This window comes from Rhodamnia argentea, chromosome 9 (genome assembly GCF_020921035.1).
Source record: "Rhodamnia argentea isolate NSW1041297 chromosome 9, ASM2092103v1, whole genome shotgun sequence".
NCBI lineage: Eukaryota > Viridiplantae > Streptophyta > Magnoliopsida > Myrtales > Myrtaceae > Rhodamnia > Rhodamnia argentea.
This window is the reverse complement of record NC_063158.1, coordinates 15,774,901-15,795,152: the sequence shown is the minus strand read 5'-3', so window position 1 is coordinate 15,795,152 and position 20,252 is coordinate 15,774,901. Positions and strand designations below refer to the sequence as shown.

The 20,252-nt window shown below is 43.9% G+C and overlaps 2 protein-coding genes and 1 pseudogene across 2 annotated transcripts in view; 1 reads left to right on the top strand and 2 right to left on the bottom strand.

Moving 5' to 3' along the window:
- LOC115726033 (putative F-box protein At1g49610) overlaps nt 1–20,252 on the top strand; it is a 171,779-nt gene that overhangs the window by 93,139 nt on the left and 58,388 nt on the right. The window lies entirely within an intron of this gene.
- LOC115730279 (berberine bridge enzyme-like 8) lies at nt 614–1,346 on the bottom strand. The gene has a single exon (XM_030660904.1). The coding sequence runs from the start codon at nt 1,344–1,346 to the stop codon at nt 732–734; it is 615 nt and encodes a 204-aa protein (XP_030516764.1). The 3' UTR covers nt 614–731.
- Nucleotides 12,344–14,049, bottom strand: LOC115730280 (annotated as a pseudogene).

Below are 20,252 nucleotides of genomic sequence, written 5' to 3'. Positions count from 1 at the left end.
AAGTCTACCGTTACGTCTGAAAGTTATATTTAAGAAGAAATTACCCCCCGTAATCCTTAAACTTGGACCATTTTGTTGCATTTTAGTCCCTTACTTTTGTATGATTGTGACCTTCGACACTTTGTTCGCATCTAGTCATTTCTGTGTAGTTGTCAAGGTTGGCGCAGTCAGCGCATTTCCATCTCGTGAATTGAATGTGTATTTATGAATCTCACCAATTACGTGTAAAACGCTTTGGGTCAAGGCCACATGTACATGTCAATGGTCTGGACCTAAGCATTTCATGGATGATTTGCCAATGAGATTATTACATCTTTTTGGGTTGAGGAAACACAAAGCTGGGCGACGCTAACCTAGGCAGGCTTGGGCGAGGCTTGGCATTGCCTAGATCGGGGCGGGCCTCGCCCAATCCTAGTGAGGATCGCCGGCCCAAGCCTCGGGCCAGCGAGGGTCCGGCGACCTCCATCGGCCCCTCCGAGAGTGGGCCAACTCTTATCTTTTACATGTGAGTTTGAAGCCCGCAAACTTTGAAGGAACCTTAGCTTCACGTATGACTTCAATAGCTGCTCATCTCCACCTTTAATTCGAGGACCCATTGTTAATCTCTTTATTCTCATTCACAAATTCTGCTTTATTCGCCAATACAAACTTACAAATCTCTGAACTAATGAAGTGTCTAAAGGATCAGCAGAAATGCAATTATTATTTATTGGGCGCTTCCACTTTCTTTTTCACCGGGGAAGAACCGGAATGCTCTGCTCGTTTCTGAAGAAATTACCAGGATCGACTTTGGTCTTTATCTCCACCAACCTGTTGAAATTGCCCTTGAAGTACTTCACCCCGTACACTTTCCCTTCCTCGTAGCTCTCGTCTCCATTGTGGTTAATCCCCAGATCAAGGTCCCTATAATTCAAGAACGCTTCTCTCGGGTTCTTCGACACAAAGGGCGTCATGTAACGATAGAGCTTCCTCGTCAGCTCGATGTAGTGCCGTGCCGCCTCGTCCCCATCCTCGTCCCAATTTGTCGCGTACTGTATCTTCCATAGGTTCCCGGCCCTATGCGGAAATGGGGTGTTGGTCGCGGGAATCTCGCCCATCTTGCCTCCGTAAGGGTTGAAGGTCAACACCGGCCTTTCGAGCTCGATCATCCTCCTCCAAATCAGCTCCAATCCATCCTTCGGTATGATCTGCTTCACGTAGTCGGACCTTCTCTTCAAATGTGTCAAGACTTGCGGCGTGCGCGAAAGCAAAGCATCCACTGGAGTCCCGATCGGGAAACTGGTCCAGTAGAGCGTGGACTCGACCCAACTCATCAATCGGATGCCGTCCAAGGTCACTAATCGCATCTCCCCTTTTCAAATGGTTTATAATCACCCTCTGGATTATTCCTTCTTAAAAATCTTTGGGTGTCGTTGTTTTCCATATCTACGTCCTTATAACTCCCATAAGATGGATTTCCGTTCTCTTCCTTGTATTTTCTTGGGATACAGTCCCTCTCATACAGGGTATCGCTGCCTTGACCCCGTCAGCAGTCATTTATATATTGTCCGAGATGTTCGTTTTGATGAAACATGCTTTCCCTTTGTAACTCCTTCTATTCTCGGTCCAGCACCTACCTCTTTCCTTCCTGCACCTACTCTAGTACCATGGGCTTCGGCTCCGATTGGCGTTCCTTCCAACACAACAGTAGGAACACAGGCTCCTACACCGGCTCCCGCGGTATCGTCTAATGTTGATTCATCCACCTCCCCCACCCTAAGAACTAGACCCCTCCATGATCTTTATCATTCCACCTCTACATCAACCTCTCCACCACCACCACTGCCACCACCTAAACCAACACGCACCCACACCATGCAACTTCGCTCTCGTCCACCTCAAATTAATACCGTCACCGTCCCCATCACAGAACCAACCTCATTCACCCAAGCCAACAAAATCCTTGAGTGGCGTGCAGCTATGAACGATGAATTTAATGCGTTGTTGAAAAATGGAACATGGTCTTTGGTCCCTCGCACTTCTTCCATGAATCTCATTGGGTGTAAGTGGGTTTACAGAGTTAAGCGCAAAGCGGATGGTAGTCTTGAGCGTTATAAAGCTCGCCTAGTTGCTAAGGGTTTTCATCAGCAACAAGGCTTGGATTATACAGAAACCTTCAGTCCAGTTGTGAAAATTACCACTGTTCGTTCTATTTTGTCTCTTGCTGTCTCTCAAGGGTGGCAAGTGCGACAACCGGATGTGCATAATGCCTTCTTACATGGAGTTCTTTACGAAGAGGTGTACATGGACCAGCCCCCCGGGTTTGTGGACACAACTCGTCGTGATTATGTTTGCAAGTTGCATCGTTCGCTATATGGTCTCAAGCAAGCTCCGAGAGCTTGGTTCCAACGACTTTCTCAAATTTTGCTTCATCCGGGATTCTCGGCATCACAAACGGATCCATCATTATTTATCTATCGAAGAGGCACCGATGTCATTTATTTTTTGATCTATGTTGATGACATTCTAGTTACGGGTAATGCACCTTTTACCATCAGTTCAATATTAAAGAAATTGTCTCGAGAATTCTCTATTAAGGATCTCGGCCGATCGCATTTCTTCCTTGGAATAGAAGCTATCCCCCACTCTGAAGGGCTGCTTCTCTCTCAAGGACGTTATATTGATGATCTTCTTCATCGGGCTGGGATGTCCGAGTGCAAGCTTGTCCGAACTCCTATGGCCACAACTACAAATCCATCTGCGCGCCGGGGGTGCTCGATGTCCGATGCTACTCTATATCGGTCAACAGTTGGCGCTCTTCAATACGTGACATTGACAAGACCAGATATCTCCTATTCCGTTAATAAAGCATGTCAATTCATGCATGCACCAACCGAAGACCACCGGCAGATGGTAAAACGCATTTTGCGCTATCTCAAACACACAAGGTCGTATGGTTTACTTCTTTCTCCATGCAATGATACTCGCTTGCAAGCCTTTTCCGATGCGGATTGGGCTGGTAGCTCTGACGACAGGAAGTCAACTGGAGGGTATGCTATTTTTCCGGGTTCTAACTTAATCTCCTGGAGCTCCAAGAAACAACGAACCGTAGCGCGCTCTTCCACGTAGTCCGAGTATAAAGCCCTTGCCGATGCTGCAGCTGAACTCATTTGGCTTGAGTCACTCTTTCGAGAGCTTGGGTTCCCTCTTCAAGGACCCCCTATCCTTTGGTGCGATAATATTGGTGCCACTTATTTGTCTGCAAATCCGGTTTTTCATGCTCGTACCAAACATGTTGAAATCGACTTCCATTTTGTCCGTGATCGTGTCGCCAAACGACAGCTCAATGTGCGCTTTATCTCCACAACCGACCAATTGGCCGATGCTCTCACAAAAGCTCTTCCTACAGCGCGTTTTGAATTTTTACGAGACAAGTTGAAGATTCGCCGTCTCGACTCTTCCACTTGAGGGGGTGTATCAACCAAATATTGCGCTCTCGATTGTGGAAGATTTGGGATATTGCGCTATCGATTTTTGAAGATTTGGAATCATATCTTTAGAAGGAGGAAAGTTTTGTATTTTATTCCTTGCTAGTAAATCCTTTGGATTGTACTCTTGGGTATATAAATACTCCTTTAAAGCTTAATGAAATATATAACGATTCCTGTTTCAATAGATGCAATCTGATTTCAGCAAGCCTAGCTCGGGAAAGCTATTGCTCATCAATGCAAGAAGCCTTTGAGCGTCTCCAAGGAAAAGCGCGAAAAACGTGGCTCTTATTGTTTTTGGGCTTTTTTTCAAATTGCATAAAAAAAAATTTTATTTACCAAATAAGGGGAAAAAAAATTTAATTACCGGTTTGGGGTCTGCTCGGCGATCATAACGCCGATCGGATATCCGATCGGCACTTAAACTGCCGAGCCACACAGCCGCTCGGCGGTTCAACTGCCGAGCCCCACACCCGCTCGGCAAGATAACCGCTGAGCGGCCGGCCACCCCCCCGGCCGGCCCTCCCCACCACCGGCCCCGACCCCGGCTCGGCGATTTCGTCCTCGTAGGAAATTATCTTCCAAAATAAGTATAAAAGCTCGCAAAAATTAGTAAATGGTAACAATCAACTAGCCATGGACAATTCGGGGTATTTTTGCCGACGACTTTTGAAAATGACTATTTTGCCCTTCTGGCAAATTGTCTTCGAAAGAAATTGTAAAAAATGTCAAAATTGACCATAATGAACATGTTATGCACGATTCAGGGTATTTTGACCAAAGACTTTTAGAAAATAACAGGTTTACCATTCTGGAAAATTGTCTACGTAAAAATTGTAAAAAATCTCAAAAATTAATAAATGGCCACAATCAACTGGCCATAGATGATGCGGGGTATTTTGGCCGATGACTTTTAGAAAATGACGGTTTTGCCGTTGTGGCAATTTGTATCCCAAAAAAATTGTAAAAAATTTTAAAAATTAGTAAATGGCCACAATCAACTGGCCATAGACGATTTATGGTAATTTGGCCGAGGTATTTTGAAAATGACAATTTTGTACTTCTGGCAAATTGTCTTGCAAAAAAATTATAAAAAATCTCAAAAATTAGTAAATGACCATAATCAACTGGCCATGGACGATTCAAGGTATTTTGGCCGATGACTTTTAGAAAATGACGGTTTTGCCCTTCGGCAAAATGTCTTTCAAAAAAAATTGTAAAAGTTCTCAAGAATTAGTAAATGACCATAATCAACTGGCCATGGACGATTCGGGGTATTTTGGTAGACGATTTTTAGAAAATGACGATTTTGCCCTTCTAGCAAATTGTCTCCCAAAAAAACTGTAAAAAGAAAATTGCCACAATCAACTGGCCATGGACGATTCAGGGCGTTTTGTTCTACTCGGCGTATTTTTAAAAAGGAAATCATTTTTTTTTTGTTAAGTTTATAATAATTATTATTTGATTTATAAATTTTTTCTTTTGAAGCTTATTTTATTAGTGTAATTAATTAAGAATATTGATAAAATAAAAGTGCTGAGATATATGAAAAACATGTTATTTTCATAATAAATAATAATCGGACTGTCGCAATTACATGTACTAACGATGTCGTCTTCCTACATGACCTCTTGTTCCGCAACGTGGTTCTCTTCGGTGCTCGGCGGCTCTAGTATTGTACGGACGAGGAGGAGGCCGAGGAGGAGGATCCGACTTAGGAGGATGTGTAGATGATGAAGGCATATCTTGTGAAAATACGCTCTGTCCGGATGGTACATATCCTTCTGCAGAGAAGCTCGAATAAAAAGGAGGGAAATCGGGTACACACGAAGTAGGAGAAGGAGCTGGAGTCTGCGGATCGGGAAATGCAAAAGTAGATCCCTCGGGAAATGGGGCGGCAAAAGGGGCGAATCCAGCATTGAAACCTATCCGGTCTAATCCTGAAGTGAAACCCGGAGCGAAACTCGGAGCGAAATCCGTCGTATGATACTCGAAGGTGTAAGGGACGGCATCGCCAACTACATGAGCTCGAGGAGTCTTCCGGGTCGACCGAACAGGCTCGGGCGGATCGTCATCGTGAGGGCCAACGGTTGCCGCCGTAGTTGCTGGTTAGGGTGGTGGCATCATCGTGATACGCCTCTCCTTATGCTGGGCGTATAGCATTGCCTTAGCTATCCTCCCTACATCTCCCCAAGTCCGACGAGATGGACGTGAATTTAATATACGTAAGATCCGTTCCACGCCATCACCCTAGTAATGATATGACAAGCAACAAATGTTATAAAATTACAGGGCACAATATGTTAGTAAAATGAATTAAATTGAAAGTATTTGCACGAACCATTGAACCCATTGCAGCTCCCGTAATAGAAATCCACTTCCGTGTATGTCAGCGGAACCACTCCATATATCCCGAGTGAAAGTGGAGTTCCTCCGTGGCGGGATCAGCATGGACTACATATTCGGTACGTCTGTCCCACATAGCGATCCATCGTCCGTGCTTAGCTGCCCAATCCTTCCCGGGTGGCCTATTGTCACTATCATGCAAGCCTGTGTGATCGCGGGGAGAAGTAGGTATCGGCTGTTGCATACCAAACCGGCGAAGTACCCGATCTGGAGAATGCCACTCAACTATCCAAAAACATATGAGTGGCACACGAGTCCTCCAAATATCCCGTCCCCGCAAGCAGTAAGCCGGTACATTCTCCCGAATGTCGCCACCATAGGGCTCCCAAATAATCTGTTATCATAATAAAACATATGAAATTAAATGAAGAATTAATTTAAAAGCTAACATTATATTAAACTCATTCGTTGCTATCATTACTTACATCTTCGGATGCCAATCTATCAAGTTGGTAGCGCAGATGTACCAACGTATGCGTGGGGATCTCCGTCGTACTTCGACCGTGACTCCAACTGCGTAAACAAAAAACATTCAATTTTCCTATATTATACGCACTAAAAGGAATTAATGACGCACGAACTAAAAATATAATAGATCACATACCGACTACCGAAAGGTGCAAGTCCTAAAGGAAGCTCAACCGTCGGGGATGGGGAGACACATCTCAAGCGCTCCCACGCCCAAATCTGCAGTATATGTAAGGCACCGCCCATTTGCTTCGTCTCCGGGTCGGTTGCACGACATAACTCTCGATACAATCATGCAAGTGCTGCTGAACCCCAACTATACTGCGTAGGGACGTTAAGGTTCGCCAATAATGGAAGAAACAGCAAACTAACTCGGGCACCTGATTTGTCCGAGAAAATAGATCCTCCTAGCGGACGGAGAATGAAAGCCCGGGAATGCTGCACTATGGCGACGTCATCGGCGTCTGGCGGAAGCTCTTCAAAGCGCCGTCTCAACCAGCTCAAACCGATCTGTGTAACCCGCAACCGGGCCGGGTGAGCACCGAGTAGATCGTCACATACAGTGGCCCAATTCACAATACAGGGGCGAGTGGCTGCACGTCCATCTATAGGAAGGTGTGTCAGCACCGCAATATCTTGCGGCGTGATAGTGCATTCACCTTCCGGCATATGGAAGGTGTGGGTCTCGGGCCTCCACCGCTCGACCAATGCAGTAATTAAGTGCCAATCCAGCTGCACGAATCCCATCAAATAAACGCCAAAAAATCCCGAAACTTGCAGATACGGGACTATCCGAGGATCAAGATCACCTACGTGTAGCATCGCTCGTTGACATCGAAGGGCTTCGGTCGGAGGTATCTGTGACATGTAACATGAACAGTTAGTGGCAATTTTGATGATATTGTTACAAAGTACAGATCAACCGAAAAATCTTCAATTACCTTAGCGTCCCATATAGCTTGAGATCTATGTCGGGCTTGCCCAATAAGTAGTGAATCATCCTCCGGGCCCGGCTGAATATAAGTACTCTATGCCATATCTACACAATTGTGATACTATAACATTACAACAAATTCACATATGTATATATAACATGGAACACATAAACTGAATAAATATCGTGCAATTGTGATATTATAACATTACAAAAATTCATGATACTTGTCACGCCCCGTGTCCTTTTTACGCGCCAACATCCATTATTCGTTTATGAAATTATTTCACGATACAATTTTTTTCCCATATGAAGATATTCATTTGATAACTTCAGAAGACAAAGAGATTTTATAACATAGAAATACGATCATCCTTACAACGCATAGGAAAGAAATACATAAGGATCGAGCAAGTATGATCTACTCTCCGGCCGATCTGTGTGCACAAGTTTTCCTATTATGCCCTGATTTTCCACAGTGTGTGCAATGATTTCGCGAAGAGCTACTGCTCGCACTTCTCCGATCCATCTCATTCCGGATCCGTGATGTACGGGGCCTTCCTTTCTTCCGAATACGACTCGGATCCGGCACTAATGGCAGCTCGTCGGGTTCAAGCTCGTAATGAAGATGCCCCAACGGATGAAACATATACCGATAGCACCGAAGGGTTTTCTCTAAAGTATAGAATTCATCTACGTATGGTTCGTAATCAATGCCATACGCTTGACATGCCGCCATTACGTGTGAACATGGGATTTTCAATCCTTCAAATTTCCCACATGGGCACGTTCTCAAGTGTAGGCGCACTATGTGTTTGTGGCCCCCTGAACCTCTGGATCTATCACGTCCAGTTGTCACTTCGAAAACGCCTCTATCAGAGTCGAAACACGTGACGACATGCCTATTTGCTTTTTGGTCGTTCTTCCGGAGCGTGACACCGGCAAATTCTGTATATTTCCATTGGTTGTCTTTCTACATCCTATACATTGTTCTTCTCGTATCAAAATAGTGCACCAACCGATAGAATATCTTGTCGACCATGGCTGCTATTGGTAGACCACGGAAACCCTTCAGCATCCCGTTGACCGATTCGACTAAATTTGTCGTCATCGATCCATATCTCCTCCCTTCATCATAAGCCTTTGTCCATTTTTCTCTTGGAATCTGATCGCACCATGCAGCTGTGGCTGGATCAAACTCTCTAATTTGGCTCATGAATTGGTCGAACTTCCGCCGTTGGTTCGCGTAAGCTGTACATGACAACATTAATTAGTACTTTGTACTCAAATTTTTCCATACGTATTTTCTTAAAATTTACAAATTCGAGAATTTACTCGCCGTCCGAATAAGTTTTTTCCCTTCGGCATTTTTGAAATGTTTGTTGTAGTTGTAGCAATGTGCCGAATGCAATATCTATGGTGGGCATATGGAGGACGCCACCATGCTGTCTCCATTGCTCGTTGGATACCGATATGTCTGTCCGATATTACATAAATATCATCTCTCCTAGTGACATATCTCCGCAATGCATTCATAAACCAAGTCCAATTATCAACATTTTCTCGATGGACTACAGCAAATGCCAGCGGGAAAATATGATTATTTCCATCAAGGGAGGCCGCACAAAGGAGGGTTCCTTCGTATTTTCCGTACAAAAATGTATCATCAACAAAAATCACGGGACGACAACTTGCGAAGCCTTCAATTGTCTGCTTGAAAGTCCAAAACATCCGGTTCAAAATTGTGCAGCCCTGATCTAGGTTGATATGATCATCGATCACAAAATGTGAACCTGGATTCCGGCTCTTCATTTCGATCATCCACGTCCTCAACCTACCGTATGATTCATCCCAATCTCCAAATTGTCCGGCGATCGCCATTTGTTTGGCCTTCCAGGTTTTACGGTAAGTAGGTTCGAATTGCAGCTTATCTTGAATCTCCGCCATCGGTGGCTTGATTTTAATATCTGGTTGGGCAACGACCATTGCTTCTATTTGGCTGCAGAGGTACTTTTGGTCAAGGTGCCGATGATCCCGTGACATTTGCGGAGAACCGCATATATGTGGCCCATTATATTTACTTATTTTCCAAAACATGCCACCCGATTTAGCAATCGCGCGAAGCCTCCAACCACACGGTCCATTTGAATTGCCACACCTTATCACATATTCGTCTTTCTTTGTCAAATAACTGCGAAAATTTTGATTTCTCCTAAGGGAGTACTCTTTCGCAGCCAACCGCACCGCGTCCCGTGATGGAAACAACATGCCAACACCAAATTCTTTTGATGGATCAAATAGCATACGACCCGGCTTGGCTCTTGTGTCGTCTTGCATCATGTCAAAGTCGATCTCCGAATAAGGCGGTGGATGTACCAACGGCAAAATGGGATTGCTGTCTACTGCGTATTATAGTAAGCCTCCATATTGTCACATCCGACATCTTCTTCGTCATTGTCATCGGAGTCCATCCAAGGATCATCTTCTTCATCACCATCATCATCATCATCGGCAGCAGAAGCATTATCAGCATTGTCATCATCATCGCCAGCAGCATTATCAGCATTATCATCATCATCGCCAGCAGCATTATCAACATTATCATCGGCCTGCACGTGCTGATTATGCAGACCATCATCATCTTCACCAACATTCGAAGCTTCCTCCGCGAAATCATCTCTCAATTGATGTTCTGCTACGATTGCATAAAACCGCAAGAACCCCGTACCACCAGCCTGAAGTGCAAATTGCTGAATCATCGTAATCGTGGCATCATCATGCACCTCCGTAATGTCATATGTAACACAATTGTGTGTTACATACGGATATCTATACACCACCGTTTGAATATACTGGTTTCCTGTTATATTCAAAGCGCTCTCAATCGACATACGTAACTCATCAAATGTCGATATATTTGCCATCCCGAACATGGTAGATTGTCCGCCTTCGTAATCAATTTCATATTCGGTTCGTACTATTGTGCCTCCCAGTAGCACAATCGCAAAAAATGTAGACGACATTCTGAGATTTAAATAAATTACAAATTATTTCTAAACTACAATTCCGTAAATATTGTCCCATATACGTTATCAAATTAACATACCCACTATCAATATATCAAATAAAATAAATGTCTTAGTATAGGCCAAAGGGCCGATTGCTAGAAGGGCAAAATCGTCATTTTGGGAGACAATTTGGGAGACAATTTGCCGGATCAATATATCAAATGTTTTTTGGGAGACAATTTGTCAGAACGGCAAAATCGTCATTTTTCAAAATTCGTCGGCCAAAATGCCGTCAATCGTCCATGGCCGATTGATTGTGGCCATTTCCTAATTTTTGAGATTTTTTTTGAATTTTTTGGGAGACAATTTGCCGGAAGGGCAAAATCGATTTTTCAAAATTCGTCGGCCAAAATGCCATCAATCGTCCATGGCCGATTGATTGTGGCCATTTCCTAATTTTTGAGATTTTTTTTGAATTTTTTGGGAGACAATTTGCCAGAAGGGCAAAATCGTCATTTTTCAAAATTCGTCGGCCAAAATGCCGTCAATCGTCCATGGCCGATTGATTGTGGCCATTTCCTAATTTTTGAGATTTTTTTTGAATTTTTTGGAGACGATTTGCCAGAAGGGCAAAATCGTCATTTTTCAAAATTCGTCGGCCAAAATATCGTCAATCGTCCATGGCCAGTTGATTGTGGCCATTCCCTAATTTTTGAGATTTTTTTTTGAATTTTTTGGGAGACGATTTGCCAGAAGGGCAAAATCGTCATTTTTCAAAATTCGTCGGCCAAAATATCGTCAATCGTCCATGGCCGATTAATTGTGGCCATTTCCTAATTTTTGAGATTTTTTTTTGAATTTTTTGAGAGACGATTTGCCGAAGGGGCAAAATCGTCATTTTTCAAATGTTATCGGCCAAAATATCGTCAATCGTCCATGGCCGATTGATTGTGGCCATTTCCTAATTTTTGAGATTTTTTTTTGAATTTTTTGGGAGACGATTTGCCGGAAGGGCAAAATCGTCATTTTTCAAATGTTATCGGCCAAAATATCGTCAATCGTCCATGGCCGATTGATTGTGGCCATTTCCTAATTTTGATGATTTCTTACAATTTTTTTGGGATATAATTTTCCAAAAGGACAAAATCGTCATTTTTTTAAGTTACGGGCCAAAATAATCTATGGCCACTTCATTGTGGCTATTTTCCCATTTTCTCAAATTTCGTAGTATTTTTTTCCTTCATTTTTTTGAAAGTCTTTATAATTTTTCTTTATTTTTAATCCATTTTGTATTTTGTAATTTTCTATTATCCGAATTTTGAAATTATTAAACAATTATTTTTCGGACCGGGTCAAACCCCGCCCCCGCTTCTCGGTCCGAAAAAATATTTTTCGGACCGGCACCTAGACTGCCGAGCATACCCCTAAAAGGTAATTAAGTTTTTTTTCCCCTTATTTGGTAAATAATTTTTTTTTATGCAATCTTAAAAAAAGCCCCAAAAAGAAGCCAATCTCTAACTATGTAATCTGTTTCGAATAAAGAATGTTAGAGGCCCCTCTTGGGCAGCGAATCCATACTGCTCATGACTTAAATAAACAAAGACAAACCACGTTATACAAAAATATATTGGCGGACGATTTTTCTCAAGCCTTCAATTGCCGGGAAAGAGGGAGCTTAGATCGATTACAACTATTCGGTCTACAAATAATAATTAAATAAATAAAACAATACTTACGAAACCGTAAAAAAATAACTATAACAAGGTTTATCTCAAACTAGTAAGAAGGTCGGTTTTGCTTTTCTCTCAACTTCTGCAAAAATAAAAAAATCCCAATTTAATTTAAACATGACAAAAATATTTGCAATAAAATAAAACCCTAATATCAATAAAGGCACCCGAGGAGAGGGGGATATGAGAAAATCTTCGTGAGCTATATAGAAGAAAACAAGAAATGACGTCTTAGAGAATCCGATTAAAACTTGGTCGGGATATTAAGAACAAATCTCGCCGAAGTTAATCAAAGCGAGGGGAGGGCTCCCAGCGGACTCCACACTCTGTTCACTTAATATCCAGATCACTTAAAATCGTAGATTCAGTGAAGAAGGCTTCAACAAAGGAGGGATGAGGTTCCGAGAGTTGAGCTTCAGTAGAGAGGCGAAATGCAGAGGAGAGATGAGTTTCTGAGAGGAGGCGATTTGTAGAAAGGGATGAGCTTCTGAGAGGCGAAATGCAAAAATGCAAACGAGCGATGAACTTGCTTCGAGGAGCGAAATGCGAGAGAACGAAGTTTCGTGGATGAGCTTATCAAGGAAGAGCCTTCGGCTTTGCTTTAAGCAGAGCCGAAGGCTCAGTAGCACTCGTGAAAGGTGCTGTAGCACCTTTCACGTCGTCTACCAGCGCCTGATTAAAGGCGCCGGCGACGTAGGGGCCCCTACCCACTCGGCTATTACTGCCGAGCGGGTAGGGGCCAACATGCAGAGAGAGCAGAGTCCGCTCCGTCCGCATGCATTATCTCTTGCTCGGCACTGTGAGTGCCGAGCAAGACCGAATATGGAGAGAGAGAGCAGAATTCTGCTCTCTCTCTCTCTCCAAGTGCTCTGCACGCTTTAGTGCAGAGAGAGAGCAGAAAGCAGAATTCTGCTCTGCACTAAAGCGTGGAGAGAGAGAGCAGAATTCTGCTCTCTCTCTCTGCACTAAAGCTGTCTTGCTCGGCACTCACAAAGCCGAGCGGACCCCTAAACGGTAATTAAATTTTTTTTCCCCTTATTTGGTAAATAAAATTTTTTTTTATGCAATTTGAAAAAAAGCCCATTGTTTTCTCTCCCGCGTTTGTTCCATTGACCACGTCCATGATCAGCCTTTTGAAGAGATCCTCGTGCAGTTTGGGCGCCACTTGTTCCCACTTGTACACCACCTCGGTCGCGTTTTGCTCCCACATCCTTGGGACCCGGAAGACCGTCACCGTCTCTGGGACTCGGACAAGGTTGATCTTGTAAGCAAGGACAACGCCAAAGCTCGCACCGCCTCCGCCTCTTATGGCCCAAAATAGGTCTTCGCCCATGGATTCCCTATCCAGTATTTCCCCATTGATGTCGATCATGCGCGCATCAACTATGTTGTCGACGGAAAGCCCATGACGGAAAGCCCATACTTCCTCATCATGTTGCCATAGCCGCCGCCGCCACTGAAGTGGCCACCAAAGCCCACTGTGGGGCAAACCCCGGCGGGAAAGCCATGGACCTTGCTCTTCGCTGCAATCCCATAGTAGACCTCGCCAAGGGTGGCCCCTGCCTGGACCCATGCCGTCTCAGCCTCAATGTCGACATTGACGGAGCGGAAATTGAGCATGTCAAGGATGAAGAAAGGCAAGGAGATGGAGACGTAGGATATGCCCTCGTAGTCGTGGCCTCCACTTCGGATCTTCATCTCAACCGAGAGCTTCCGGGCGCAAACGATGGCGGCTTGCACATGAGACTCATGGAGCGCGGTGAGGATGAGAGTGGGTTTCGGCGTGTCAGAGGTGTTGAAGCGGAGGTTTCGTATGTAAGATTGAAGAACGAACGAGAAAGAAGAGTTGGTGGGCGTGTATATGGATGAGGTTATCGGGTGCGAAGGTTGGGAGTGGTCGATGAGGCATTGGGTTAGGGTTTCGTTTGCAAAGGCTTGAGAATGTGAAGAAAATGAAGCTATGAACAACGCCAGGAATGAGAAGAGGTAAAGAGTTTTGGAGTTTGGAAATGAAGTTCCCATTTTAGGGTTTGATTCAAATATTTTTGCTGGGTGAGATAATTAGTTTTGCATGAAGGCCTTTTATAGGAAATGGGATTGGCTAAGAATTCAAAAAAAAAAAAAAAATAGAGTCAATGATAATCGAAATGAGAAGATCTTACAAGCCACCTCCAATGTTGACCGGAAAATCCTAAGTACAAATCTTGAAAAACAAAATCCGACATAGACTAAATGAAGAGGGTTGACATTCTTAGTTGATGATTCTGGTGATCTCGTTTCAGTTACCTCATAAATGCTTGAGCATGGACATGCAATTTTGGAGCTCTTATCCTTACAATTCCAGGTCCAAACTTGGAAAAGCCAACTTACGAAAAGTAAGAGGGTCAGCTGTCTTACTTGATGATAATTGTGATCTCGTTCACGCAGAAATTGCCTTTGTTTTATTTCGTGCAAGTTGTTAAATTTCTGTCTCGCGTTTGAATCCGTATATTAAACTCGATACCCATTTAATGAGGAGCGATGGCACTATCGTATATATCCAAGTTTGATTTGGGTCAGTATTGGATTTCACCCATTGAAGAAATAAAACGATAAGCAGTTTGACTTGGGCTGTACGTGTGGGGCCAAGAAGAGAAAAAAGTAAAATAAAATAAAGAAACAAAAGAAAGAAAAGGTTTCTTGTTTTTAGGTTCTTATCCTGACATGAGCCACAAAAAGGGTTTCGGGTCTCTCTATCTTTTCTGACGAGCCAAACAAAAAGGGTAAAAAAAAAAGAGTTGCACAAGAAAAAGACGAGACAGAGAGGACAAGAGCCGCATCGCAGGTTCGCGCCGCGAGGAAAGAGGACGACGCTCTTCTTTGGGTTCTCTCTTTGGTTGCGAGCAGTTCTGAACGCGATTCAGTTTTATGCTTCGTGAGTTTTTTATTATATCCGATTGAATTGTTTTATTTGTAAACATTTTGGGTTTAGGTATAATATAGGTGCGGGAAACACGAGCGTATTGAGCGATTGTAATTCCGATTCTCCGATTATAGTGGATTGTTTTTGCTGGCTCTCCCGTGGATGTAGGTACCGATATTCGGACCGAACCACGTAATCTCCGGTGTCCTTTATTGTTCCTTGTTATTTCTCGTGGCTTTTCGCATTGATTTATTTGCAAGATCTGGTTAGCTTCCGCGTTATATTTCAACAATTGGTATCGGAGCGCCAGGTTCGGATATTCTAGATTGTGATTTGGGGCTTTTGCTTGTCCGATTATTATCTGGATATCCTGTTATTGCAATTATGTCTGGAGTGAAAGCTGAAATTGAGAAGTTTAACGGGAGGAACAACTTTGGGTTATGGAGCCTCAAGATGGAGATGTTATTGACAACTCAAGGTTTAGCAGAAGCATTGGAGGGCAAGGCTGAGTTGCCCGAAACGATGACAGATGCTGAAAAGGATGTGGTAATGAAGAAAGCTAGAAGTTTAATCCTATTGAATTTATCGGATGAAGTGTTAATAGAGGTTGGTGAGGAGAAGGATACCGCAACATTGTGGGCAAAACTTCAGGCGCTCTATGTAACGAAGGGTTTGAACAATCGTTTATATATGTTGAAGAGGATGTTCCGGTTCGGATATATCGAAGGTACGTCTATCGAAACCCATCTAGATGAATTTAATAAACTCATGATGGATTTGAAGAACGTCGGTAAGACACTTGATGATGAAGAGCGGGGCATGATGTTGTTAGCTTCCCTACCGCAGTCATGGGAGCACTTTACTGATTCATCATTGCAGGGGCGTACTACGATTACCTCGGAAGAGGTAAAGTCCGCCTTATTTTCTAAAGAGTGGCAGAGAAAGTTGCGAGATGACAGTCTAGCGCAAGATGTAGCGCGAGGACTAGTGATTCGGGGTAGAGAGCAACAACGAGGGTCCAAAGAGAGCAGAGGTAAAAGCGGATCTAAGTCGCGCCATAGAAAGTCCAAGGGACGCGTGAGGTGCTTTGAGTGTCATGAGGAGGGGCACATCGGGAGAGATTGTCCTAAGTTGAGAAATAGAGGTGATAAGCAGAAAGCCACAACCAGTGTGGCGAACGTTGCTGAAGAGAGCACTAGTGATGCAGAGGCTGTCTTGTGTGTGACCGCAGGTTCGTCGGGAGATGAATGGGTGTTAGATTCGGGGTGTTCTTATCATATGACGCCTCATAGGAACTGGTTTACTACTTACCGGACTACGGATGGTGGTAGAGTTCCGTTGGGGAATAACGCAGCTTGTAAGGTTGTGGGGATAGGGACAGTTCGGATTCGGATGCACGATGGCGTGGTTCGCACATTGACAGACATGAGGCATGTACCGGAGCTCAAGAAGAATCTTATTTCTCCGGGGACACTCGATGATATCGGGTGTAAGTACACTTCTGAAGGTGGAGTGCTGAAGATCTCTCGAGGTGCCATGACAGTGATGAAAGGGAAGAAAGTGAGTTCTCTCTATCATCTACTGGGAGAGACCGTGACAGGAGCTGCTGCAGTTTCATCGGGTGAGTCAGATTCTGATCTAACTCGTTTATGGCATATGCGTCTAGGGCACATGAGTGAGGCGGGTATGACGATGTTGAGTGATAGAGGGTTGTTAAAGGGTCAGAAGACAAGTAAGTTAGACTTATGTGAGCACCGCATCTTTGGGAAGCAACGCAGGATTAAGTTTGCTACAGGTATTCATTCAACCAAGCAACCGGTAGAATATATTCATTCGGACGTCCGGGGCCCGTCTCCGGTTCCTTCGAAAGGAGGTGCTCGTTATATGTTGACATTTATCGACGATTATTCCAGGAAGGTATGGGTATACTTTCCGAAGCACAAATCCGATGTGTTTGATCGGTTCAAGAAGTTTAAGGCATTGATTGAGAAGCAATCAGACAAACAAATCAAGTGCCCGAGAACCGATAACGGCATGGAGTTCCGTGGTAAAGATTTTACCGAGTTCTGCGATAGAGAAGGGATTGTAAGACACCGCACAGTACCTAGGACACCACAGTAGAATGGCGTGGCAGAACGAAAGAACAGAACTTTACTTGAGCGGGCTCGGAGCATGCTTTCGCATGCCGGAATAGGCAAGGAATTTTGGGTCGAAGCAGTGAACATGGCATGTTACCCGATTAATAGATCTCCATCATCTGCTATCGAGTGGAAAACTCCCGAGGAAGTATGGTCGGGGAAACCCGTTGATTATTCCGGATTACGAATATTCGGATGTCCTGCGTATGCTCATGCGAGTGATGGTAAGCTTGAGCCGAGGTCGAAGAAGTGCATATTTCCGGGTTATGCACATGGGGTGAAAGGCTACCGGCCGTGGTGCACCGATCCCAGTTCACCCGGTTTTCTAATCAGCAGAGATGTGATCTTCGACGAGACCGTAATGCTTCAACAAAGGAGTTCGGAGACACAACCAAGAGAGCGGACAGATCATGGTGTTAGTAGTGAGGTGGAGCTTCAGGTGGAGACTCCGGAGACCTCGGAGGTAACGGATGTTGAGACTGCAGATGAGGCCGCAATTCCCGAAATCGGTGATAATGAACAACCAGTACAGCCGCAGCATAGTATAGCCGCAGAGAGACAAAGAAGGCAAATTAAACCACCGGTACGTTATGGTTATACGGATATTGCTTATGCTTTGACCGTAGGTGATGAAGTGGAGACAGATGAGCCTTCGTCTTACTCCGAGGCGATGGCTAGTTCCGAGTCGTCGCAGTGGCTAGGGGCTATGAGTGAAGAGATGGAATCACTCCATCGAAATCAGACGTGGGAGTTAGTTAAAGTACCCAAGAGCCAGAAGATTGTCGGAAGTAAATGGGTCTACAAACGAAAAGAGGGCATTCCCGGTGTCGAGACAACGAGATACAAGGCGAGGCTTGTTGCGAAGGGGTATACCCAGCGAGAGGGCATTGACTACAATGAGGTGTTTTCTCCCGTGGTAAGGCATACTTCTATTCGTGTTTTACTTGCCTTAGTTGCTGCACAGGATCTCGAGTTGGAGCAACTTGATGTAAAAACGGCGTTTCTTCACGGTGAGTTGGAGGAGCAGATTTACATGAGGCAACTAGAGGGATTTGCTATTCCGGGTAAGGAAGATCATGTTTGCTTGTTAAAGAAATCATTATATGGGCTGAAACAATCTCCTAGGCAAGGGTATAAGCGTTTTGATGCTTTCATGGCTAGTCAAAACTATTCAAAAAGTCAGATGGATAGCTGTGTTTATTTTAGGAGATTGGAGGACGGGTCTTTGATATATTTGCTGTTATACGTTGATGATATGTTGATAGCAATGAAAAATATGTCCGATATTGATGTGCTGAAGAGGCAGCTAAGTGCTGAGTTTGAGATGAAAGATTTAGGTGCTGCGAAGAAAATATTGGGTATGGAGATTTTGCGTGACAGGACTGCAAGATTATTACGTCTGTCTCAAAAGAAATATATTGAGAAGATTGTAGCACGTTTTAATATGCAATCAATGAAGTCTCTGAGTACTCCATTAGCGAAGCATTTTAAACTTTCGCTTAAGTTATCGCCGCAGACCGAGGAGGAGGAGGAACATATGTCTCGTGTTCCTTATTCTAGTGCTGTGGGTAGTATTATGTATGCTATGGTATGCACTAGGCCCGATATTTCACAAGCTGTCGGTGTAGTTAGTCGTTATATGAAGCGTCCAGGTAAAACTCATTGGGAAGTCATGAAATAGATCCTCAGATATTTGAAGGGGACAGCAGACGTTGGTATAGTATACCGAAGGGACAGTTATGGCAGTGAGACCACGGGGTATGTGGATTCCGATCACGCAGGTGACTTGGATGAGTGCAGATCATTAGCGGGGTACGTGTTTACGCTTGCAGGTGGTGCGATTAGTTGGAAGGCGTCCTTACAGGACCACGTGGCCTTGTCATCGACCGAGGCGGAGTACATGGCACTAACCTTTGTAGCGAAAGAGGCGATATGGTTGCAAGGTTTGCTCTTGGACTTTGGGTTAGAACAGAAAAGTGTTGATATACACTGTGATAACCAAGGTGCGATTTATCCGGCATATAATCCAGTTTATCACGAGCGAACGAAGCATATCAATATCGTGTACCACTTCATCCGAGATGTCTTAGCGAAGGGTAAAATTGTTGTGAAAAAGATAGCGACAAATGAGAATCCTGCGGACATGATGACTAAGCCTATTCCTTTGGCGAAGCTCAAGCTTTGCTTGAGCACTATTGGCGTCTCTAGAGAGTGATCGCCCGTGGGGGCGTTGAGAGAGCAGCATGGATAATAAGCACTATGAGTTGGCTTCAAACATCGAGCCAAGGTGGAGAATTGTTAAATTTCTGTCTCGCGTTTGAATCCGTATATTAAACTCGATACCCATTTAATGAGGAGAGATGGCACTATCGTATATATCCAAGTTTGATTTGGGTCAGTATTGGATTTCACCCATTGAAGAAATAAAACGATAAGCAGTTTGACTTGGGCTGTACGTGTGGGGCCAAGAAGAGAAAAAAGTAAAATAAAATAAAGAAACAAAAGAAAGAAAAGGTTTCTTGTTTTTAGGTTCTTATCCTGACATGAGCCACAAAAAGGGTTTCGGGTCTCTCTATCTTTTCTGACGAGCCAAACAAAAAGGGTAAAAAAAAAAAAAAAAAGAGCTGCACAAGAAAAAGACGAGACAGAGAGGACAAGAGCCGCATCGCAGGTTCGCGCCGCGAGGAAAGAGGACGACGCTCTTCTTTGGGTTCTCTCTTTGGTTGCGAGCAGTTCTGAACGCGATTCAGTTTTATGCTTCGTGAGTTTTTTATTATATCCGATTGAATTGTTTTATTTGTAAACACTTTGGGTTTGGGTATAATCTAGGTGCGGGAAACACGAGCGTATTGAGCGATTGTAATTCCGATTCTCCGATTAAGTGGATTGTTCTTGCTGGCTCTCCCGTGGATGTAGGTACCGATATTCGGACCGAACCACGTAATCTCCGGTGTCCTTTATTGTTCCTCGTTATTTCTCGTGGCTTTTCGCATTGATTTATTTGCAAGATCTGGTTAGCTTCCGCGTTATATTTCAACACAAGTACTTCCACAATGACATGCGCTTCTGGAACTCTTATCCTTACAATTTTCGGTGAAAACCTTGAAAATATATTTCGGGACTTTACTAGCATAACAATTTTTCTAGTGACTGAGAGAATAACAGCATGTTGTGAGTCACAAATTTTTGAAAAAAGTAG

Coding starts and splice junctions, on each gene's coding strand:
- LOC115730279 (XM_030660904.1), bottom strand. CDS start 1,346: ATGCGATTAGTGACCTTGGACGGCATCCGATTGATGAGTTGGGTCGAG.